This window comes from Furipterus horrens, unplaced genomic scaffold, assembly GCF_987537825.1.
Source record: "Furipterus horrens unplaced genomic scaffold, mFurHor1.1.pri manual_scaffold_7, whole genome shotgun sequence".
NCBI lineage: Eukaryota > Metazoa > Chordata > Mammalia > Chiroptera > Furipteridae > Furipterus > Furipterus horrens.
The window spans coordinates 853,953-877,592 of NW_028327177.1; the positions used below are offsets into that span (position 1 = coordinate 853,953).

The following is a 23,640-nucleotide window of genomic DNA, read 5'->3' on the forward strand; positions in this document are numbered from 1 at the left end:
TTGGAGGCTGCTGCTGGCTAGTTGGCCCCAGCTTGCGGGAGAGACCAAGGCCCAGAGGAGTTGCAGGGATACACGGTGGGGGTGGCAGCCGTGCCCAAGAGCAGGGCTGCTGGACCCCGCACCTCATTTCTGGGCAAGTCCCCCTGGGTGCCTGGTGCTAGGACACCCCTGGGCTGCCTGTCCCCTCGGCACTCATCAGAACCCCTCCCTGGCCCTGGGTAACTGGGAGAGGGCCTCCTGCTGCCCAAGGTGGAGTTGGGGTTCCTTGTGCAGACTTGTGGGCACCCCAGCGTGAGCACCCAGGACAGGACCCTGTGGGCCCTGGATCCCTGTCCTCACCTGGCTGTCTCAGTGGGGCTGCCTTCAGGTGGAGGTGGTGCGCATGGGGACAGCCACACTGTCACCAGACCGCACAGGGCCCAGAGTAATAGCATTACGAACAGTCTGCGCTGATACGGGATTAAGCTCAATTTGCATGAGCAAATTACTGCTGAAAAGTGTCCTAAGGGGTAAGCCCTGCGCCCTCCCAGAGTCGTGAGGCTGCTTGGTCACACTGGACACCCCCGGTCCCCTCATCTTGGTGGCACCCTGCCCATATGACAACTGGGGGGAGCAAGTCAGCCAGGACGGCTTCAGGACCACCGTTGGTGCCGCCCAGGCAGCTCTGAACCCTGGGGGTGAGGGGGTGGGGCCCAGGGCTGGTCCTGCTGGGGGGCCATGGTGTCTGCAGGGGTGTCTCTCAGTGGGGGCATCAGGGGCCTCCCATGTCCCGGGGGGGTGCGTATTGGAGGGGGAGGCTTGTCCCCTCCCTGTGACCCTCAGGGGCTCACACGGCCGCAGCCTCCCTGGTGGGGTTGGGGTGCCGCCTCCTGTTCCCGGGGCCCAGGGCTGGGCTGACGGCACGTCCCTGTATCTGCAGGTCCCTGGTGCTGAGCCGCCTGCGCCATGCCCGCGGGAGGGGGCGAGCCCAGCCCAGCTCCCTGCGGGGGCGGGACAGAGGCTACCGCTGCATCGGAGGGGTGCTCTACAAGGTGTCGGCCAACAAGCTCTCCAAGACCTACGGCCGGCCCAGCGGTGAAGGCAGCAGCAGGCCCCTCCTGCGCACAGGTGAGGCTCCCTGGGTCTGGCCCTGGCCCCCGACATGCTGCGGGTGCCCATCCCAGTGAGTGCTCCCAGGAGGCTGCATCCCTGCGGGCGCTCATCCACTCTCCAGTGCCCACAGTGCCTTGGTTGCTGCCCCGATGTCCAGCCAGGTTTGGGGAGTAGGCTGGGCACCACTGGGGAGGCCTCGCAGCCTCTGTGTCCCCAGGGAAGACCCCTTCAGGCAGGCGACAGCTCTCGCTTGGCTGAGCCACCCCTGATTTTCCGGGTTCCGCTCCTGGACAGAGATGAACCAGGTATGGTAAACGGGGATGGGCGAGGGAACACCTGGGGCTATGGCACCCGGAATCGCATTAGCAGCGACTCTCAGTGTGTCAGGAGGCAGCGGGCAGCGCCACACACGCCCCCGGGGCCGGGGGAAGCAGGCTGAGCAGGAGGAAACGCTTGCAACTCACTGTACAAATTAAGGAGAAAAATATTTTCGTTTCAGTCCAATTTTTACCCCCTTCTTTTTCTTTCAAACAATAAAAGGGGCGGGATTGCAGGCAGTGTGGGATTGCAGAGGCCCGGATCCCCCAGGCCCACCCGCAGCACCCAAAGGAGCCAGCCAGAGAGGATGCCCGAGCACCCCCCCAGAGGCCCGGATCCCCCAGGCCCACCCGCAGCACCCAAAGGAGCCAGCCAGAGAGGATGCCCGAGCACCCCCCACCCCCCTCTGCCAGAAGGGCTCCCAGGGGCTCTTGTCTGCTGCCCTCTTCCCAGGAGGGGTCATAGTGCCGGGTGGCTGTGGCCCTGCCTGCTTGTGGGCCTCCATTTCCCCATCTTGCTGCTGTGGGGGAGCAGGTGCAGGGCACTGGGTCCGGACAGCCCCTCCACCACCAGCAGGCCCACCCGGTTGCCTCAAGTCCCCAGAGCTCAAGGCCGGGGCTTCCGTGCTGGGGGTCTGAGGGGCCCACGCACCACCGCTGGTGTTGAGGAGGGCAGGCGCTCAGGTTTGCGTCCCACCGGCCTCACAGGGTGGATGGGGCCGCAGAGTGCTGGCTCACGGGCCACTCTGTAGGGTGACAGCCTGGTGGGCCCCCAGGTGGCATTCCTGCGGGCTGAGCCCCCGGCCCTGGGCTCCCCTGGGCATACCTGGCACTGGCTGGCCTCACCCTCCTGCTTGCTGTCCTCCCCTGACCCCCACGCTGACCTGGCTCTGCTCCCCGCTCTCCTCACAGGGGGCTGGACGGAGCTCACTAGCTAGCAGACGGGATGTCCTGTCTGCTGACATTTCCTCTGCTGGGCACATCATGGGGCCACCCTGCTCACCCATGTCAGCCTGTGACCTGGGTGCCACTTTCTCCGGCCAGGTGTCGAGACGTGACACTGACTGTCCTCGCACTTGAGCTGTCCACGTGCAGGGCCCAGGTGTGCGCTGTGGTTTAGGGCCCTCCTGGCCCTGGCTGAGGACATGCTGCACGAGGCCACCTCCACGGAGACCCCCATCCCAGGAGGGTCGAGTGGGCCCGAGGGGTGCTGCTGTGCCCGCCCCGTTGGAGAGGGACCTGGAGGCCTGAGAGGCAGAGGCGGGTTTGCGTTCACACCTCCTCCCAGACAGCTGCCCCTGGGCCCAGAGGCGGAATCCGATCCTGGGGTGGGGACGAGCGTCAGAGCAGGCAGGAGGGGCCAGCGACAGGTTACTGCGGGGTGCACCCTTCCTCCCCCATGCAGGCCCACCTGCCCCTCCTGCTGGGGACAGAGCTGTCACTCTCCTCACTGGGGCTGCGCTACCCTGCACTTGCTGCCCTGCAGGCGCTGCATGCGCTCGGGAACCCGCCTTCCCTCACCTTCTCCGGCTTCAGCCTCAGGCAGTAATGTGAGGAGGATGAGCTCTGGGGTCCCTCCTCCCCGCAGACCTGCCTGTGCAGGCTGCAGCCGCCAGCCCGCTGACTGTGCGCTCGGCCTCAGCGGCAGTCCTGGGGCTCTGTCCTCCCAGCCTCCCGGAGCCCACCCGGGCCCCACCCGTCGGGGCCCCACCCACCCTGGCAGCCTGGCCTGGCCTCCCTGCGGGGGGCTGCTGCCTGCAGCCTGCTTGGATGGGGGATGAGTAAAGAGACATCTTCTCTTCTGGTGCCAGAGGGGCTTCCACTTCAGCAAGAAAGTGCAGCCTCCTGGGACCTCTCTCCCCTCCTGGCCCCTCCTGGCCCCTCCTGGTCGCAGGGCTTCCCAGGCCCTGGGGCCATGCTTCCCTCCTGGGTCCAAGGCCTGCCCACCAAAGGGCACAGCTCCCAGGCCCTCCCCACGTGCTGTGGCCAGAGACCTGGGTGCGCCAGGCGTGGCTGTGACAGGGCTCCAGAAGCCTGTGGGCCTCCGTGGTGGACAGAAGCCCCCGCTGCCTGCCAGAGCCCTGCGTGCGATCTGGGCTGCAAGGCGGGTGTGGGCCGTCGCCCCACTGCAGCCAGCGCCACCACCTGCCCCTGGGCAGGGCGCCGGTCTCTGTGCCTCGTCTCACCTGTGAGCTGTGACCTGTGACGCAGGCCCCACTGTGGCTGCTGCGAGGTCACACCCTGGGGGATCATCAGCCCGTCCAGACCTCTCCCACCGCCCTCCTCCCGGGGCTCCAGGGTCCCTGGAGCCAGCCTTCTCCCCGAGGGCGGCTGCAGCCTGTCAGGGAAGAGGCCGCCGGGGCTGGGGGCTGAGGCGGGCCGGGCTGCTGGGCTATTTTGAGAAGATCCCTGGGAAGTGCGAGTTCTCTCGAGGCTCAGCGCCTCCTGCTCCCAGATTACAGAGTCACTGAACTTCTTAGCACCTCAGCCTCCTCGGCCTTGCTGGAACCAGCAGCATTATGCGCATTTTTTATCACTGCACAGCGTGTGGGAAGGGGCCTCCTATTCCCGCACAGCACTCGTGAGTCCCGTGAGTCCCGCGGTGGCACTTCTTTAAGAGCAAAGAGTGGAAAGGGGAGTGAGATGCCCCGCCCCCCAGAGGCCAGGTCTGGGGACCATGGCCTGACAGGCGGGCACGTGGTGACAGCAGTCCCTGGCAGGAGCAGATGGCGCCACGGCATCACCAGCAGCCTGGGTGGCAGCCCAGGAACCGCCATCACCCTCAGCTATCAAATTGCACGCTGTCACCTGCTGGCTGGCAGGTGTACGGTACCACGTGACACCTGGATCGGCCTCCACTGTCTCCCTGGACTGGTGTCCCCAGCCTGGGAACCAGGACCACACTGTGGCCTGGAGTTGCCCAAGACCTCCTCCCGCACACCCGGAGCCCCTCAGCCCACCCCCAGCCTCCTGCTCTGTAACCAGCGTGGCTGCCGCGAGAGCACTCCCTCGGGGGTACCCTGCCGCTCAGCCTTGAGACGCCCTTTGTAAACTTGAGGTGACTGAGGCCCAGAGAAGGCAGGCCCTGGCAGGGGGCAGCTGCAGTGAGCCGTGGGGGCCGGGCCTGGAGAGGGCATGCGGAGTGCCCGGGGCGTGGTCCGGGCTTAGCAGAGAGTGGGACGTGGGGAAGGGGTGTCTGAGGCGGCTGTTGGGGTTTGGACAGGCTGTGCGGCGTGCCGGGGGTTGTGTGACCGGGCCCAGAATTGGGCTGTGGATGGGGGCACGGGCCCTGGGGAGAGAGTGGCAGGGGCGCCTGCCAGGCTTCCCTGCAGCTCTGATGGGGCAGCTTGGGACTAGCAGGCTGGGGCGGCCCTTTAAAACCTGGATGCTTTGTCATCACCTGCGGTCCCCAGAATTTCTGAGTGATGTCACTTCTACCTCCTGCCACCATATCCATTTCAGCAGTTGCCTATGGGAAATTGGATCTGGTCTGGGAAGGACCATGTGTGTGTGTGTGTAACTGGGGACTTGGGGGCTGTCCAGAGGAGGCTCTTGCCCTGCCCTGCCCTCCTTGGTCCTGGGGGGTGGCCTCAGGTCTAAGAGGCAGGCGGGGCCATGTATTATTCCGCGCCCCCCTGCAGAGCCAGCTCACGCCTGCGCAGGACGGTGCCGTCTGCGTCCCTGGCCCTGCTCGAACCCCACTGCCCTGGCTGTCAGCGTCGCCCTGTGGCCACTGGCCATTGTGTGAGCAGCTTCCCTCTGGGCCACACTCAGTGACCTTGGAGAGGCCTTGCTTCATCTCTGTGTTTGGGGCTTTGAGGAGCGTCTTCCGAGGCGCCCACAGGTCCGAAGAGCAGGTGCCTGCTGGCCAGGGCCCACCGGCGCCCCCGTAGCTGCGGGCCCTGCTCCCAGCCCAGCCTGGGCATCAGGCGGTCACTTTTTGTGGCTATGTATTTTGTTTGTTTTGGTTCTACAACCCTTTAAGTACGTAAAACCTGTTGTAGGCTGTGGCAGAGCCAGGTGGCATCTCCGGGACTCAGGTCGCATAGCTCAGGCTCTGCCCAGGGCAGAAGGGGGTGGCAGGGAGGCCCCGCCAGCCCATTCCTGGGACCACTTGCCCTGAGAGGAGCCCATGGGCTGGCAGCCAGTGCGGCCGTGGGAGAGCCCTGTCCCTGTGCTGCACCTGGGCAGCTCCCCTGCAGGGGCAGGGCGGGGGTGGCCTGGCAGGGACCCAGCCGAGGGGAGGGTGGGCAGGGGTGGCCCAGCAGGTCTCCTGGAGTGGGCAGCGGTGCCTGACTGATGGTAGGGACTCCAAGGGGCCTGCACCAAACAGGTGCGCAGGCAGAGACCAGGGTAGCGGCCAGGCCTGACCCAGCCTCTCCCTGCAGGCCGGCTGGACCCTGCTAGCAGCTGCAGCCGCTCACTGGCCAGGTACGTCCCTGGGGGTGTGTGGACGGGGGGCTCTGCACACCCTCGGGCTCACCACCCCCCTCGCTGTCCACAGCCGGGCCGTGCAGCGCAGCCTGGCCGTCGTGCGGCAGGCCAGGCAGAGGCAGCGCCGGGCGGGGCAGGAGTACTGCATGTACTACAACCGCTTCGGCAGGTGCAACCGTGGCGAGCGCTGCCCCTACATCCACGACCCTGAGAAGGTGGCCGTGTGCACCAGGTGACCCGCCCGGGGCCGGGGACTGGCCTGGGGGCCGGGAGGGCTCGCCCCTGGTCTCCAGCCCCCTCACACCCTCTTCGCCTCTTGCACAGGTTCGTCCGGGGCACGTGCAAGAGGACAGACGGGACCTGCCCCTTCTCCCACCAGGTCTCCAAGGAGAAGGTGAGCACCGGAGCCAGCTCCTGGCAGGGGGTGCCCCTGAAGTCTTCCCTGGGCCGGGGACACACAGACCCCTGTCCCCTGGTGTCCGAGGAGCTGGGTGTGTGACCACGTGGGAGCTGTTCTGTTCAGCTGGCTTCTACCCCAGCCGACGTGGAGGGCGGCCCCGTGCCACACAGGAGGCCCCCACCCTGCGCCCCCTGCAGGCCAGGCCGGCGGCCCCGAGGGGCCCGTGCTGTGCCGGGTGTGGTCCTGGGCTTGGCGGGGGCACCTGTGACATGGCTGTGCTGGGGGCTGCCCTGTCCCAGGCCCCCAGCCCATGGGCCAAGGTGAGCGGACCCCGTCATGCAGACCCCAGTGGGGGGCAAAGCCAGGGCAGGGCTGGCTGGGGGCCCCGGGAACGTGCTGAGTGGAGGGCTGCAGCGAGCTCAGGGAAGTGGGGTCGGACAGAGGCAGTGCTGCTGCAACAGCTTTTCCCCTTGAGGAGCTTGAAGAGGGTCAGCATTTTTCCCCCTAATGGAGCTTCCAAACTCCGTTGTGAGCAGTTTGGAAAGTCACGTCGAGTTTTGGGTTCATTAGCTCCCAGCTCCGAAGCCGGTGTGCATCCCGGGCTGTCTAGTGTGGGCCCGGCATGAGCACCCTGAATTAATGTTATTGTTATTTGTGTGGACGTGGTGGGTGCAAACAAGGTTAATTGAAACGGGATCGCAGTTTCCTCTGGATAATGGCCGTGCTGACAGCGAGGAGGAGTTGCGTTTGGTGTAGACTTGGCTTTATTATCCTTTTTATTAGAGCTAATTTGGGCTCTAGATCAAAAGCCACATGAAGGGGCTTGTCTGCCGTGGCAGCCCGTGCGGGCCCCTCTCCGCTCTGTGCTGCAGTTAAAAGACAATTAAAAACAAACTCACGCGTAGGCCCGTAAATCGCCCTTTGTTTCTCTGCTCTCCCTCTCCCTCCTCATCCACCCCTCCCCCGCCTCCCCCCAGAAAAATGCCAGTGGGAGCCCCAGGGTGGCTAGAGGGGATGCCTGGGGGTGTTGACCAACTGAGGAGGGGGAGGAGGGGGAATATCCCCCTCCCCTGCAGAGACCCCAGGAGGCATGAGACGCTGGACCCTGTGTGGGCCCTACGGGGCCTGCGGGGCTGCCTGAGGCCCCAAGAGACTCAGGGTCTCGGAGATCACAGACATACCAGCCACCCTTCAGTCTTCACTTCCCCCAGTGGAACGAAGTGGCCCTTACTTCTCCCTGTCCCAGCCTGGGGGAAGGGACTGCTGGGGCCCCATGACCCCCAGCAGGCTGCCTACCCACTGGCCCGGGCTCTGGAGCCAGACCCCTGCCAGGCCTGCACAGACCTGGGCTGCTCCCAGGAAGCACCCGACCCACTGAGCCTCCCACCCACCGCTTCCCCAGGGGGTCGGGTCTTCAGCCAGGACACTGCTGAGCCCACTCCTCAGACTGCTGGAAAGTCTGCCCCTCCTGGGTGGCCCTGCAGCCTGGAGACCGAGCAGGGGTCGACGCAGGTGACCGCATGTCGGGACCTGAGCCACTGCAGGGCCAGCGCCCGCCCTGCTCCCACGCCCGTCGTGGGGACGGACAGCCCTCACTCGGGCCGGCACCAGGAGTCCACTCCTCCTCCAGGCGGGAGCTGGGTGTGGAGCTCCAAGCAGGCCTGGTGTTCTTACCCGAGGGGTGGGTGCAGGTGCCCGACGGGCAGAGGCCACGGGGCCGCCCTGCCCTCACCGCCCGCCGTCCCCACAGATGCCCGTGTGCTCCTACTTCCTGCGGGGGATCTGCAGCAGCAGCAACTGTCCCTACAGCCACGTCTACGTGTCCCGCAAGGCGGAGGTCTGCGCCGACTTCCTCAGAGGCTACTGCCCGCTGGGCGCCAAGGTGAGGGCGGGGGCTGGCGGCACGCAGCCCTGGGCAGCGGCTTCCCGGCACCGCCCCTGCAGCCTGCTCGCCCCGAGGTGGTGCTGGGAGCGAGGGCACAGGGGCGAGGCCGGCCTGCATCTCACCTGCCAGCGTGGGGCGGCCACGTGGGGTTCTGGACAGCGGAGCAGAGTGGCTCCTGGCTCCGTGGTGATGTCCCATCACCCCTCCCTGTCCCTGTAGCGTCGGGGCTGTGTGAACAAATGTGGCCCTGGTCTGGGGACCCCTGGGTGGATCTCCTTAGTCCCTGGACCCCAAGAGGCAGCCTCCTCACCTGTCCAGGGACCTGCTGGCCTGCTGTCCCTGACACTTGTGAATGACTGCCCTGCCTCAGGGGCCTGCGGTCTGGGCTGGGGGCTCCCAGGGAAGTGGGGGGCATGGGCGCTCAACAGCAGGTGCCCAGGGTGCAGGGCTGGCCCTCCCAGCCTGTGTGCAGCTCTCTGCAGCAGGTGGGCCCTTCCTGCCACCAGACAGACCTGGGGACCTGACTGGAGTGGACAGGTCACCTTGAAAAACGCTCGGCCCAGGTGGCGAGGGTCTGGCAGGACCGCCATGGAGGACACGGTCATTATTGTAAAATATTACAATTTAAATGAAATATCAAAGCTGTATTTAAGTTCAGTGGAAGTGCTTCCCGAGCCCCTTGGCGTGTGGGCTACGCGGCCGCCACATGATGGATAGTGGCTCGTAATTCTACACGGGAAAGCGCTGAGCAGGCGGAGTGGCGGGCACGGCGGCAGCCCGGGCCTGCGAGGGTTAACTTGATTCTCTAAATAATACAGAAAGTGCTGAGTGGGCGCCTCGCGCCTGGAGCGCAGGTCCTCGAATGGGCCCCAGAGAGTTTATAATATTCCACTGAATCAAGTGGAATTGTTAACCTTGCTTCCCGAGGCGGCGGCTTGTTAAAGAGGCCGCCCTTCTCCCGTGAGTAACTCAGGCTGGAGGAAGCCGCTGCTCCCTCTCCAGCCCTTGGCTCTCTGGCTCTCAGGAGGGCGTGTCCTTGTGTGGGATGCCCGTCTCCTGGAGCCCGGTGCCCGTTGCCTGGGGCGTGGTGCCCAGCGGCACAGCAAGGGTGTTCTCTCCCTGCAGACGCGACGATGCATGGGCTCCCCTTGGTCGGCTGACGGGGTGGCAGCCCAGCCATCCCAGGTGTCTTCTTCCTGCCTAACTGTGTGCCGAAAGCCCACACTCACCCGCTGGTTCACAGCCGCTGTGCTTGTCCTCAGTGCGTGCCCATACCTTGACCCCGCCTGCGTTTCCTGGTGGCACCCGAGGAACAGCCTGCCCCTCCCCTACCACCTCCCCGGGGTGGGTTTGCATCCGGGTGGACTCAGTGGCGTGCAGTCCTGCCCTGTCCCTGTCCACTCAGTGGCGTGAGTGGCCTGTGTGTCTGCGGCACTGAGGGCGCTGCGAGCTCACCTGGCCTGCCCCCTCCAGCCCTGCGCCGGCTGCTCCTCCCAGGGGCCTGGCTCCTTCCCTTGTGCTGCAAACCCTCAGCCAGGGTGCCAGGTGCTCACTGGCCTCCAGGGCCCAGAGCCGGGAAGTGGCTGAGTGCGTGTGTGACTTACCCCACAGCCAGCTCAGCACTGAGACCTGAAGGCCACGGTGGCACCCCTGCGGGCTGCAGCTCAGCCCCTTCTCGCTCTGCCCTCCCTGGACATCCTCGCTCTCCGCCCCTGCGTGTGTGTGGCTGGTCTGTCCCCTGCATGCCCTGCTGTGTGCTCTGGATGTCACTCTCCACCTTGGGGATCACAGGCGCGTCTCATGCCTGTGACCACCTGGTCGTGTTGCCCTCAGGCCTAAGCCCTTCGGGGTTCGTGGGCAGAGTCCTTCCCTTTTTCACACTGTGGGTCTTGGTTTTAGAATCTGCCCGCTGAGGCCACAGGGACCCTCCTCACCTCCAGTGTGGCTTTCCAGGCCAAGGAAGGTGGGCTCAGACCCCAGTCCAACCCCTCTGGGCCCCAATTTCCTTCTCTCTGTAAGACCGGGATGCGGCGGGCCCTGCCATGCAGGGGCCGTGGCCTTGGCGCGTGCTGTAGGCTGGCGGGAGAGCGCGGGGTCCACACTGTTAGCTGTCCGGGGGGCTAGGGCCCTTTCCCCTGAGCTGCCTGTGAATTACCCATTCTTTCCTCTCTGATTTGGGGTGCTAATCTTTCAAATGCTGCTTTATTGAGGTGCCGTGGACATGTCCTCTGGTCCACCCAGTACAGGCTTACGACTCGGGGTTCGACAGTTGTGCAGCGGTCCCCATGGTCCCTGTGGAGCCTCTCAGTCCCTCGCCTCCTGCAGCGGCGCCCGCTGCCCAGCCCTGGCCTGCAGCTCCCGCCTGGCGGGGCCCTTTCGGTGCTTCCCTGCCCGGCCTCTGCAGCCCACAGGCCTCTGTGTCTGGCTTCTCCTGACACGTTTGGGAGGGTCCCCCGCGGGGGTCCCAGGGCTGCGTTCCCTTTCCTGGCTGAACGGTGCGGTTGTGGAGGGGCCGCAGCCTGTCAGTCCTCTCATCGGGGGGGTGGCCTTTGGGGCTTTCCCAACAGTCCCGCTGTGAGCGCGAGGGCACGCTTCTGGGCGGGGCCTCCCGGGGCCGCTCTGGCTCGCGTGGTGGCTCTGCCGGCTTCGTGAGTCCCTGTGTCCCCGCATCCCAGGGAGGGGGCTCTCGTGTGGCTGTGACTTGCATTTCCCTGGTCATTGCTGTGTCACCTGCAGGGAAAGGTCTGTGCTGGTCCTTCGCCCGTTTTTGAATCGGAAATTAACACATTCTGGAAATTAGCCCCGTATCAGAGACACGGTTTGCAGATACTCTCTCCCATCTGTGCTGGTCTCTTTACTCTTCTTTTAAAAAGACTACGTACGCACCGATTTGTTTTTAGTGAGGCGAAGGGAGGGAGACAGAGGGAGAGAAACCCCGGCATGCAGGAGATGCACCCCTGCTCTGCGGGACGACGCCCGACCCACGCAGCCCCACCGGCCAGGGCGGCTCTAACAACCTTTCTGTGGGTTCTTCATCTGCTAACAGATCATTTTATTCCCTTCTTATCTGGATGCCTGTGATTTTATTTTCATTGACTTCTTTCCGCCCAGCTGCTGTGCCAGGCCTTCCAGCACTTCGTTGGACACTGGCTCAGGCCCTTGTCCGGCCGCTGCGCCTGCCTGTGTGGGGGTCTCGTCGCCAGCCGCCCACGGCGAGGATGTGCCCTTTCACAGGTGTCTGTTTGCTCGGTGTTTCTGCCGTGGAAAGGGGCTGAACCCTGACAGGCGGTTTGGCCGCAGCTGAGGTGCCCGTGGTTCCCCCCGCGTTGCCCTACGAGGGCCGTCAGCAGTGCTCCTGAGCGCGCTGCCTCGCGGCCACGCGGACTGGTTCCTGGGTGCTGGCCGTCCTTGCACTCCGAGAATAATCCCAACCTGGTCACGACGCGTGGCCCTTTTAATATGCTCCTGAATCCTGATTTCTCGATTTCTTGAGGGGTTTGCATCTGCATTCGGAAGAAATGTTAACCTGTACTTTCCTTCTCTTAGAGCGTCTGTGGTTTTGGGGTCGGGGTAAGACGGGCTTCGCAGATGGTTGTGGCCCTTCAGGGTTAGGAAGTATTTCCTCCTCTTCAGTTGTGGGAGAATTTGAGAAGGATGGGCGTTTAGTTCTTCACATGGTTTGGAGAATTCACCACTGAAGCCATCTGGCGGTCGGCCCTTCTTTCCTCGGAGGTGTTGATGACCGACTCGGTTTCCTCACTACCTGTCGGTGTGGTCAGGTTTCCTGCTGCCTCCTGGGCCACACTGGGTGGGTTGTGTCCCTGAGGAGCAGGTCTGCTCCATCTGAGCCGCCGCGCAGGCTTGAGGAGCGGCAGAAGTGACCCCTAAGTGTCCCTACTTCATTCCTCTGCGGGAAATGTGTGGCTTTTCTCTTTTTTCTTTGTCTGTTTTGCTAGAGGTTGGTCAGTACAGGGTGGGGTGAAAGGTCGGCCGTTCTTTGTTGGAAAATAATACACTAATTTGTAAATAATACGACAAGGGTCAGCTGCCCCACGGGCTCACAGTCACCTCTTGTTGAAACACAGACTGTTCTGCTCTGAGTGTCTGGATCCTATTTAACCCTCGTGTTTCAGCCGTTCCCTCCGACGCCCTCCAGCAGGCAGGTGGGGGCAGGGAGGCACCGGGTGGGGCCCCACTCTGCCTCCGCTGACCCCTGAGGAGGGGCATCCGCGGCTCCTGGGTGTGGTGGCACGTAATTCCCCCCAAGCCTCCCTGGAGCCTCCCTGGCCTGGGGGGTCGGGGTGGTGGGGACGCCAGGGGTCGAGACTTCCCGCCGGCACCAGTGCTGGTCCGTGTGGGTGGCTGGGACAGGCCACTTCTCTCAGTGACCTGTCTCGGCACCTGTTGACATTCCCGGTTGCAGCCTTTTCGGGACGAGGCAGCAGGAAGCACTGGGACCCGCTGCCACAGCCCTGCCGGGTGCTGCGGTCCCTGGCCGTCCGCCCTCGGCCCACCCTCCAGGGCCTCCTGCAGCTGTCCTGGCGGCGGGGCTCAGTGGGGGGCGGGGAGGCGTGTCCACTCGGCTTCCGGGAATCACACCCCTGCTCTCTCTGGCTCGGCCAGTGGGGCTGCTTTTTGCTAGAATTGCTGCCCTCTACCCAGGGCTTCCCGTGGTGGACGCAGCTGTGCGTGGCCTTCTGCCGCCTGTGGGCCTTCCCGTCTGTGCCGCTGGCACCTCCTTGCCAGTCGCCCTCGGACTGTCCCTGTCAGACCCTTGGGGCCCCACCCTTCAACCAGCTGCTGTCCAGGGTCCCCGGGTCCCGTCACCTCTGCCGTGTGGGCCCGTGCACTGCTGGGGTCAGTTACCGTGTCCCGTGTGCTTGTCACGTCGTAACCATTGCGGGTTTGCGGACAGGGTCCCCGTGCACCTTTGGCCGGTGCCCCTGCTGTTACATCTCCTGGGCGCCCCTGCCGCCGCTGAGGCGTAATCTCTGGTGCGCGGCCGCTAGCGCGGTCTGGGCGCAGCCAGCTTTTACCTGGTTGCCCAGTAACTCCGTCCCGTGCTCTGGGACATCGCGTGCGATTGCTCCCCGCGCTGGGGTGACAGCTGAGCGCACAAGGCGGACCTCGGCCAGGCGGCCATGCGGAGTGGCGGCGGCTCTGTCGGGGACGGTTCGTTTGTGGTTCAGGGAGGACATGAGTCCTTTTTCCCCAGTGAAGGTGGCCTGAGCGTTCTTGGGTCACCTGGTTCTACTCAGGTTTTGGTTTCAGGACTCCCCTGGCCCCATGAACTCAGCTGGGCTGTGGGTGCTGCCGCCCGTGGTGCACGTGAGGTCGGTGTCCCGGCTCCCGAGCACTCGGCGCAGCGGCGCGGCCTGGATCTGTCACTGCTGCCTCCAGCTCTGCTCTGCTTGTCGGAGCGCCCACTCAGGCTGCCCGCTGCTCTGTCGGGCTTGTGGTGTCACCTGGCGCCCTCCCGTGGCTCCGGCTGCTGTCCTTCCTGGGGGCGCCTGTGTCTCCCTTCCTCTCGTCTCCTGTTTCCTCTTGGGGGATGCAGTCGGCAGTGTCTGCAGGGAGCCAGCTTCTGCTCTCCTGGTTGTGTTGTGGCCTCGTCCCCGTGGGTGCTGCTCTCGGCTGCCTGTCCTTCCCTCTGCTCCCCCCGGGCCGTCTTGCCGTCGCTCCCCCCAACTTGGAGGGAACCCTCTTCGCTCATCTTTAAGAGCTGCATTAGCTACACGCCACAGATTTCAAGGTTTTGTTCTGCTGTTCGCATTTGGTTCTAAACTTTACCGAGTTTTCATGAATTATTTTCCAGTGACCTTCATTTCCAGACCTTTGAGGGGGTTCCGGGGTGTCCGTTCGGTTTTGCCTTTGTATCGTGCGCCCGGCCTAGAGGAAGCGCTCAGGCCTTTGCAACTCAGGGCCTGTTTGGCGTCTGCGTCCTGAGCGGGTTTTGCGCCACTGCTTTCCTCCTCGCAGCACCTGGAGGACGTGAGAAGGCTCTGCATGTGCGGTCGTGCGTTTTCAGTTTCTCTCGGGCAGAGGGTTAGCTCAGAGCTCAGACCAGCGCGGCGCAGTGGGCAGGTCAGCCAGCTGGGACCCGCCCGTGAGACGCAAAGCGTTCCCTCAGCCAGCTTTGAAAAGGCGGAAGGGAACTCGCAGCGTGAGTTGCACTGAACACAGCAGGCTCCGGCTGCGGGTCCACCCTCTCCTCCCGGAGGTCCTTCCTGTCCCCCTGCCTGCCCAGACCGCCCTCCTTTTCCAGCAGACCCGCCCCTGTGCCTGGGACCTGCAAGACGGGGCTGCTGGGTTGCAGGGCACTGTGCTCCCACCGGCGAGGCCCAGGGCAGAGCAGCTTTGGCTCCAGGCAGAGGGAGGGAGGGAAGGAGGGGCCTGAGCCCGCCTTCTGCTTGGGGCAGTGGTGGCTCCGACCCCACAGGGACACGCGGGTGTGATGTGCGTGGTCCAGGACACTGCCGGCCCCAGCCTGCTTCCAAGCACAGTGTGATGGGCTCTGGTCCCTTGATGGCAGCCGGGGGGCCAGGTATGGGGACAAGAACGGGCTCAGGGAATGGGTGCGAGCCCCGTGAGGCCTCGGCCAGGCGCCGGCCCTGAGGACCAAGTCCGGGAGGGAGGGTCTGGGCTGAGGCCAGTGTCCTAGGCTGTGGCTGCGTGTTCCTGGTGGCGGGCGGGCAGGCACCGCGGGCACTGTCGCCGCTCCGGCACTGGCTGGTGTGAAACTTGATTCCAGGCGGCACTCACCCAGCTCTCTCTCCAGTGTGCCCCCAGCTGCCTGTCGCCTGGTCCAATGTGAGGGGCAGTCAGGACGCCCAGGCCCGGGACACTGGCCAGCTCCTCCCTGGTCCTGCCCACGGAGCCAGCTGCAGGGGATGGGGGAGAAGAGGACACCCCCCCCGGAAGAGGGGTGGGCAGGCCCAGGAAAGGCAGGCGCTGAAGCTGTGCATGTCCCCTCCTCTAACCCCTGCCCCCTAAGGGTATAATTAGCATCAGTGACAGGTGTGCTGGATCGGGTGTGTGGTGGCCTGGGCCGACCTGCCACAGCCCGCCCAGCGAAGTGGCCCCAGTCCCACCTATCCCATCCCCCACCGCACCCCGTCTTCCTCCAGGATGGATAAGCTGTGGTCGGGAAGAGGGGCTAACACCCCAGGAACCCCCTCTCTTGCCTGGCCTGCCCTCAGCCCCAGCAGGGTGGTGCCCTGGCCGTTGGAGTTGCTCGCAGCACGTGTTACAGCTGGTGGGGCGGCTGCTGCCCGGGCCCTGAGCCCCAGTGGAGCGTGCAGCCGCCCCGCCCAGTGCGGAGACCTCGCCCACCTGCGCCCTCTCTTTCCCCAGTGCAAGAAGAAGCACACGCTGCTGTGCCCCGACTTCTCCCGCAGGGGCTCCTGCCCCCGGGGTGCCCAGTGCCGGCTGCTCCACCGCAGCCAGAAGCGCCTCAGCCGCCGGGCAGCTGCGGCCCCAGAGTCCAGCGACGCGCCCTCCAGGAGCAAGGCCTCTGCCAGCCATGGGGCCAGGTGAGGGGGCGTGGGTGCGGGTGAGCAGCCCCTCCCTGCCCTGGGACCCTCGGGAGCCTCTGGGGAGCTCCTACACCCCACCGGCTCTTTCAGCTTTGGACCCAAAAGGACACCCCAGTCCAAAGTTGAGGATGAAGTGGCCTCCAGAGGTGTCCCATCCACGTCCCAGGCTGACCAGAGCCAAGTGCATCCCTGGCCCAGACCAGCTTGTGTGGGGCTACCCAGCCGCTGCCCCATGGGAAGGTGGGGGCTTCTCCGCCACTCAGTCCCGCTGTCCAGGGATGGGCAGGACCGCACCCTGGGCCATGCCTGTGCTGGGGCCCTGGCCTGCGCACCTGCCCTGTGGCTGTGGGAGCCTGTGTGGGCTCCGGAAGGCAAGGACGGGCTCAGTGTGGTGCCGGGCTCAGCAGCCCATGAAGCCACCAGCCTGTCCTTGGGCCTGAGGGCTGATCTGGACAGGAAGCGGGGGTGGGGAGGGGCCCCTGCAGGGGCTTGGCCCGTGCGTCTGGACCCCCGCCCTGCCGGGCACCTGCCCACCTCACGCTTCTGCTCTGCTTTCTTTCCCGCAGGAAGTCCCTGGCGTCCCAGCAGCCCACCAGACAGGCGCCCAGGTCCCCTACCTCTGTGGCTGCTGGCCTGGCCTCCCCTCCCTCCTCCACTGGGGTGTTAGCTGCAGCTTCAGCCTGCCCCTTGTCATCGAAGGCCCCCTCCTCCCCCTCCCCTTCCCCCTCCCCTTCCTCCCCTTCCCTCTCCTCCCCCTCCTCTCCCTCCCCCCCCTCCCCCTTTCTTTCCATAGACCCGGAGGAGCTGTCTCCGCAGAAGGAGGCTGCTTCAGCAGGGACTGGCCCCGGCAGCCTCTCCAAGCTGCCCTCCTTCATCTCCCTGCAGTCCCCGCCAAGCCCGGGGGACCCAACCCGAGCCTTGACCCCCAGAGGTGCCCCCACCAAGGACTCAGGTAGGCAGCCGGCCCCCAAGCCCAGCTCCGCACAGCCAGGGTGGCTTCCAGTGCCCACCTCAGGTCCCCCAGTCAGAGTCTCCGGCAGGGCCAGTGCTTCCGGAAGCCCAGCGTGTGCACCTGCCGCCGCAGGAGCGGGCGCCGAGGCGTGAGCGCAGCGTCCATGCGCGGGCCGCCCCAGCCGAGGGCTGATTTAATTAGAAAGCACCCATTTCTGCTAATGTGTTTGGAAGGTGGGCGGCCACTCCTGGAGAGAACAGATGCTGCCGCTCCCCGATGAGCACTTGGGGCTCGGCAAACGGCTCCACGCAGCCTTGTTTAGGAGAGAAAAGAGGATTTTATGGCTGCAAACGACCCTTTCTGTAAACATTTTACAGCTCTCCGTGCGTTTGAGTGACGATAAACCCCACGCAGCTCGGCGGGCTGCAAATTTGCGACCATACGGCCGTCATTTTATTGTCATATTTCACGGTCGTAACATTAATGGAAGACGCTTGCCGCAGCCGCCTCTCACAGCTCCGCTGAGCACGCTCAAATGCCGGCCGCAGAGGGCCTGGCCCACGCTGCCTCCTCAGCCCCAGCTTCTGGGGCGCAGAGCTGGGGCTGGCCCTCCACCCCCCACCCCAGGACCAGGCACCAGCTCTCCATCTGGGTGCAGCTTGCTGGGGTGGGGAGGGGGCACGCGGGGCCTGAGGCAGCCACTTCCTTTCTGTGTGAGACCAGGAACCAGGCAGCTGCCCCCAGGATCAGAGGAGGCAGGCAGGGTTGGTGGGGCCCAGGGAGGCTGCCCAAGGTGGTGCCCACCTGACCAGGGCAAGGGGCTGGGGGGGGGGGTGCCCAGGGCAAGTGGCCAGGCTGCACCTACCCAAGCTGTCACCCAGCAGCAGCCAAGGCCGCTTCCCCAGGGTCCCCGCGGTCTAGGCCTGGTTTCTGGACTTCAGCTCAGCTGGCAGGAAGTGGGAGTCTCTGGCCCTGAAGGCAGTGCCCAGCAGGAGGGGGCTTGCAGGGCACATGGGCAGGGCCCTGTCTGTGGGCAGCTTCACAGAGGTGTCTGGCCGCAGAGCCTGGCCAGTGGGAGAGCTCCACAGGCAGGGAGAACCGCGGCACCCGCAGTGTGGGGCCCGCAGGGCAACGCCCCAGGATGCAGCTCCCTGTGCTCTGGCCGCTGCTCCTGAGCACTGGCTGCCGCCCGGTCTCCCTGTGCAGTGACCCCAGTCAGCCAGAGGCTTGCACACACCCTGGCTTTTCCCCCGGAAGCACCACGGGCCACCACGTGTGCGTCCGGTGGCCTGTCTGCGTGCGGGGCTGTGTGCGGCCTGGCACCTGCTGCTCTGGCCCGTCCTGCAGATGCTGTAGCTCCCGCCCTGGGCCTGCCCACCGCCCAGAGCTGACTCAAGCCAAGGCGGCCTGTTCAGAGCCGCCGCCCCCCATTTCTAGTAGACCCCGCTGTGCAGGCCTGGGCCGATGGCTTCTCTGTCAGGCAGCTTTGGGGGTGGGGGCACCCCTCCTGCAAGGGGTTGCTAGTACCTGATCTCTGCCCTCCTCGGAACAGGGAAGCCTCTGCACATCAAGCCCCGTCTGTGAGGCCCGGTGCCGGCCACGCCTACCTCAGCCCTCAGCCCTGGACAGGAAGGGGGCTGTCCTGCTGCTGCCCCGGAGGAGGGGCCGCCTGCCACCAGCTGCCCACTTGACTCTCAGCCTTCCCTGAGCAGTGCAAGCCAGGGCCTCACCCTCTCTCAACTCCCCACCCTTGGGTCCTCAGCCTCCCACCCAGGACTTCCCGTCCTGAAGGGTGTAGGCAGGGCTCCCCCAGGCCCATCCACACTGAGTGGGGCAGTGGCCAGTGACGCACCCCCAGTCGTCCCTCCGGCCTCCCACCTGGAGAGGGGCCACCAGCCAGGCCTCGGTGGAAGGCTTTGTCTGTTCAGCAATAAAGGTTCTGTCCTGTGTCTGCCTGGCTGTCCTGACTGTCGTCACACGGCCAGCTCAGAGGATGCGCGCTGCCCATGGGCCTTGGATGCCCTGAGGGGCCTGGAGGCCCGCGGCTGAGGCGCTTGGGAGAGGGCGAGGGGCTGGCCGCAGACCCTTGGAAGCTGTGGAACTCACCCCCTCCTGCAGGGGCCTCCGCTCTGTCCTCCCACCAGCCCGCATGGCTCTGGCCCTGAACAGGGCAGAAGCGCCCGCCACCCTGGGCAGGAGCAATGGCTCATACCGCCTCCCTGAGATGGCCCAGAGGGTCGGGGGCAGCCTGTCTTCCAAGCCGGCTGATTTGTGGGGAGAGGCCTGGAGGGAGCCCTGGGGACGTGGATGAACAGGCTGGGGCCAGGGCCCCCCAAGCTGAGGTCCCCTCCAGAGACTCCTGGCCCTCTCAATAGTGGCTGGAATGGGTCAGCCTGAGGGAGGGGGCAGCTGGTCCAGACTCAGCCCTTCCCGTGCTGAAGGCGTCTCCGTTTCCAAGGAGCCTGGGAGGCCTGACTGAAGGTGTGGCCTCGGCTTGGGGACCTGGGACAGATTTGGTGTGACAGGGACTCTGGGAGGCCAAGGCCTGGAGATGCACCGTGCCTTCAGGGCGTTTTCTCGGTCCCTGAAGAGAAGGGAGGGTGGCTCCCCCTGGTGATGGGGAGCCAGCAGCTGCCCTCTGCCCCGTGGGGCCTGGATGCGCCTAACCCAGCCACCCGCGGCTGGGGCTCTCGCCGCCTGGCCTGCAGCCCCCACTCCCTCCAGGTCCAGGAAGGGGCAGCCATGCTAAAGCGCACACGCAGGTCCCTGGGCCCAGGGCATGCCCAATGCAGGGAACGCCCTGCTCCCAGGAGGCCACCTGAGGATCCGGGGACCCCGTTCTCCACCAGTTCCAAAGGTGACAGCCAAGTCTGATGGCACGTCTGCTGTCACAAGCAGAGCAGTAGTTTCCGGTCAGTGGGCGGTATTCGCTGGTACACAGCCATGTGGACATCCCCGGGCCTGACAAGTGACCGTGGCCCCCTGCAGCCCGGCCGGTGAGATGGTGGGTTCTGGAGTGACACCTGGCTGGGAGGAAAGGGTCCCCACCAGGGAGGGAACAGCGCAGCCCTGTGGGCAGTGCATGTGCCTAGCGTGGCCACGTGTCCTCACCCTGCCACCCTCCAGGCCCTCAGAGGTGCAGAGCACCTGGCCCAGTGGGAGCCATGGGTCCGGGGCTCAGGACCAGCAAAGGGGCTGCAGAGCCGGGGGAGCGACTGGGCCTCCCACCACCTCCCCCCGGGGCCCCTCACAACGCCTGCTGAACTCCCCACCAGACAGGACAGACATCAGTCTCGCCTGATGGGAGCGGTCGCTGCTCAGACAGACCCTTGCCTCCCTCCTCCCTGCACTTCCTGCTCAGTGAGGGGAGGGGCACACGCCTGTCCTGCAGGCTGCCTGGTGGCACCAGCAGGACAGCAGAGGGCAGATGTGTTCACTGTGGGCAGCTGGGCCGCGCCTGCTGGACACCCGCCCTCCCACCCAGCGTGGCTGCTGCCCTCCAGGGGCAGCCTCCTGGCTCCACCCCCACTAGGGAGCTGCTCCATCCTCCTCCCACAAGGCCAAGGCTTTCGGGGTGCATATGAGGAGGCCTGGGGTCAAAGGGAGCGGCTCCCAGCACCTGCCAGACAGCTGGAGGCCAGCATGGAAGGCTCCAGAAAGGTTGGGCGATTGGAAGTGGGAGATGCCAGGCCAATGGCTGCCCTTTGCTCCTAGGCCCAGTCCCCTCCCCAACTTCCTGTGACCCATTTGGGGACGTGTTTGAACTTGGCCTGGCCAACATGTCTGCTCCCAGTAGACACTGAGGGTGCGCATTGGTCACTTGCCAGCAATCACCCTTAGGGGTGAAGGTGCAGGTCGCTCTCGGCCCTGCCCAGACTAAATGGGGGGGGTGCAGGCTCTTGCTGAGAGCATGCTCCCTGCCTGGGAAGGGCCCCCCACCCCTGCGACTGCCCGTGCAGCAGTCACTGGCTCCAGACGGGGAGCCTCACGTGAGGGCGGCCTCCAGGAGCAGCGCAGGGATGGCCAGCTGTCTGGGTGAGACCCCAGGTTGTGTGACCAGCAGCGTGAACTGCATGGGCTGAGAGCCTGCAGAGGGCCGCTCATCGACCCTCTGGGCTGGGGGTCAGAGGCTTCATTTAGGAGAGACCTTGTGCCTGGGCTCACATCTGAGCTCCAAGCTGGTGGGTCTTTGGGTGTCTGAGACCTTTGGTCTCAGAGGCGGGGTGCTTGAGGTGGGGGCAGTGGCAGGATGGGGCCGGCAGACCTGGGACAAAAAGATGACCTCCAGGTGTGAGTCTGGAGGAGGCTTGGACCGCAGAGGGGATGCCAGTGAGGCCCTGCGCTGGTTCTCAGGCAGCACACCATTTCCTGACGGAGCATTACATCAGGGACCGGAAGCCTCGCAGGCCCTGTGAGCAAGCCAGCCGTGGAGTCACCGAGAGCCGGGTGCATGGAACGGTCCCTGCACAGAGGCGGCCATGGGGCTCCCAGCAAGCACCCTGCCTCAGCACGGTCACCTGGAGCTCCTGATCCTTCCCCACAGCAGGCTGGGCCCCTCCCGCTCCTGCTGACCTTTCACCTCACGCTGCAGGGGGGGCCAGGCCCATGGTGTGTCCCCTCAACCTCATGCTGCTGCTCCTGCAAGAAGTGGGGCTTTGGGGTCTCAGACCCAAGCAAACGGTCCTGCCAGAAACCTGAGGAAGCCTGGGGGCTCCTTCCGCAGAGGCAGCTCCAGAAGAGACCCTGGCGCCCTGGGCCCCTGGGCAGAGGCCCCCCTTGGGCCTGTGGGCTCCTGACCGCAGAAGCTGGGAGATACTGTACCGCATTAAACCATCAAGCTTTGAGGGCTTGTTTTCAACCAGGGGTCCCTGGGCCACCTTCCTGATTGAAGGGGCCCCTGGGGCAGGCAGACTGGCACATAGTAGGTGCTCAGTAAAGATTTGTGGAGTGTGTTTAAGTACGAGCCACAGGAATTCCATGGCTTCCAGGATGACAGTCTAACGCGCGTGCTGGCGCCAGACCAGAAGGAAAGCCTTTTCTGGGGCAGAATGGACTGTTGAGGGAGGAGATGGGACAGCGTCATCCTGGCGCACCGGGGCAGCCCCCAGCACAGAGCACACCTGTCTCCCTTCTCTGTGGTGCTTCTACTGGCTATCCTGGCAGACAGGAAGGGGGACCTGGGCCCTCCCAGCCCCTGCTCCCCAGACCCAGCTGACTGCCCCCCTCATAGTCCCATCCCTCCCACCAAGCCACCAAGGCCAAGGCTGGCACTTTCCCTGGGCTGGAAGTGCCTGGGACACCTACCCACAGGGGCCCGCTGGGAAGCAGGGTGGGCGGGCCCTCGGGCCCTCCTGAGCCTGTGTACTGCGGCTCCCTGTGCCTGTCCGCCCCGGCTGGCTGAGGCGGACAGGCAACACTGAGACCGCACAGCGGCCCAGGAGTGAACCAAGGGGCTAGCAGGAACCCATGGGGTTGTGGACCTGCTCAGGGCCTACTGCTCCCAGGCTTGGGGGTGGCCAGGAGCCAAGGGCAGGCCTGCTGACCCACAGAAGTTCTAGAAAGCCAGTCCAAGGTCAAGTCCAGGGCTGGGGGGAGCTTGCCTAGTGCTTAAGCCAGTTGGGGAAGCAAGTGCCCTGCTCAGCACAAGGCAGCCCCCTCCTTCCAGGTTACCCCGAGAGGGGTATCTTGAGCCCCGGATGTCCCTGTGCCTCCCCCAGTGGGGGAATGGATAGGTGGGCGAGGCAAATGTGTGTGAGCGAATGAAGGGTAGGCCCTGGGCTGGCACAGGGCCCGCCGCTGTGCACCTCCCATCTGAGGCAGGTTGTGGGGGCAGCGCCTTGGTGGTGGCTGAGCTCAGCCTCAGGTGGGCTTGGGTGGGGGTCAGGCTGCTCTGCAAGGACCCCTAGCCTTAGCTGCGTGCACACACCTCTCAAGACTGGGGGTGCCCCAGAGCCCAGGCATGGCTGTGGGTCTGTGCCGCTTAGGCCAGGAGCTGTGAGGAGGCCCACGCTGGCCCCTGGGCTTGGGCTCCTCCACCCCAGCACCCTCCTGGGCTTGGGACTGACCCCCTGCCTGGTCCAACTGCCAGGCTGCAGCCACGGTGCTCAAGGCAGAGCCGGGGCACAGGCAGCCCGGCGCAGGCGCTCTCCCCAGCAGACAGGCCAGGCCTGGCCCCTGAGGCAGGAGCCACCTCGGGATGCCGGGGGCTTTAGAAGAGCCTCAGACCTGCACCGCGTCGGGCAAACTGTCCTGGAATCCAAGCACCTGGCCTGGGTCCTCGGTGTGGCCACTTGCCGGGCCATCCCTGGGGGGTGGGAACCACGGTCTGCCTGTCCCTGTCTGACAAAGGAGCCCTCGCCCTGCTTGCAGGCCGTGGGGGCAAGACGGGAGGGAGAAAAGGTGCCCAGCTGGCACAGCGGGGCCGCCCCGCCCCCCGCCCAGCGACATCCAAGGAAGTGGGCTTTCACTCTCAACTCTATGACATTTTTTACTATAAATTACAAACGTTTGAACCAGGATGAGGTACAAGCGCTGTTAGCTCAATGTCCCAGCACATGGCTAGGCTGCCCTTGGCGACTTCCTGCCCACATCCTTCCATACTTTTCTTTCAATGCATAAACATTTAACATTGAATTTTTAACTGTAAAAGTCATATGACAGCAGTGTAGACATCAGAGGTGTCACTGTGGATCCGGCCCCTCCCATCCCTGTTGACCCTGCCTCGGCGCCCACGGCCACGGAGCCCCGGGCAAGCAGGCGCGCGTCCGCCGGGCGTTTTCCCCTTTCTCCTTGCACCGGAGCCGTCCCACCTCCACCCCCAGGCCCGCCAGACCCGGCCCCGCGTCCCGTACCCCCGCGTCCCGCCACAGCCGGGCTGCAGCAGCCCAGACCCCGCGCCACGCGGCCCTGCCCCTCTGTGCCCCCACCCGGTCCCCGGAGCAGCTCCCCCGCGGGACCCTCCGCGCGTCCCTCCCTCCTCACCTGCGTCGCGCCTCGGATCCCGCCGCGCCTCGGTGCCAGCAACT

The 23,640-nt window shown here is 65.3% G+C and overlaps 1 protein-coding gene across 2 annotated transcripts in view; it reads left to right on the forward strand.

Moving 5' to 3' along the window:
• The window catches only part of ZC3H3 (zinc finger CCCH-type containing 3), a 53,348-nt gene extending 34,782 nt beyond the window's left edge, over positions 1–18,566 (forward strand). The window contains exons 5-12 of one of the 2 annotated variants that reach the window (XM_090283281.1): positions 920–1,107; positions 5,798–5,840; positions 5,914–6,075; positions 6,168–6,237; positions 7,994–8,125; positions 15,482–15,660; positions 16,457–16,615; positions 18,168–18,566. In XM_090283281.1, the coding sequence (XP_090139407.1) occupies positions 920–1,107; positions 5,798–5,840; positions 5,914–6,075; positions 6,168–6,237; positions 7,994–8,125; positions 15,482–15,660; positions 16,457–16,615; positions 18,168–18,306 (1,072 nt within the window). In that variant the 3' untranslated portion in view covers positions 18,307–18,566. Of the gene's footprint in view, positions 1–919; positions 1,108–5,797; positions 5,841–5,913; positions 6,076–6,167; positions 6,238–7,993; positions 8,126–15,481; positions 15,661–16,229; positions 16,616–18,167 lie in introns of both variants that reach the window. The other variant, XM_090283279.1, reaches the window with a different exon arrangement.
• The last annotated feature ends 5,074 nt before the right edge of the window (positions 18,567–23,640 follow it).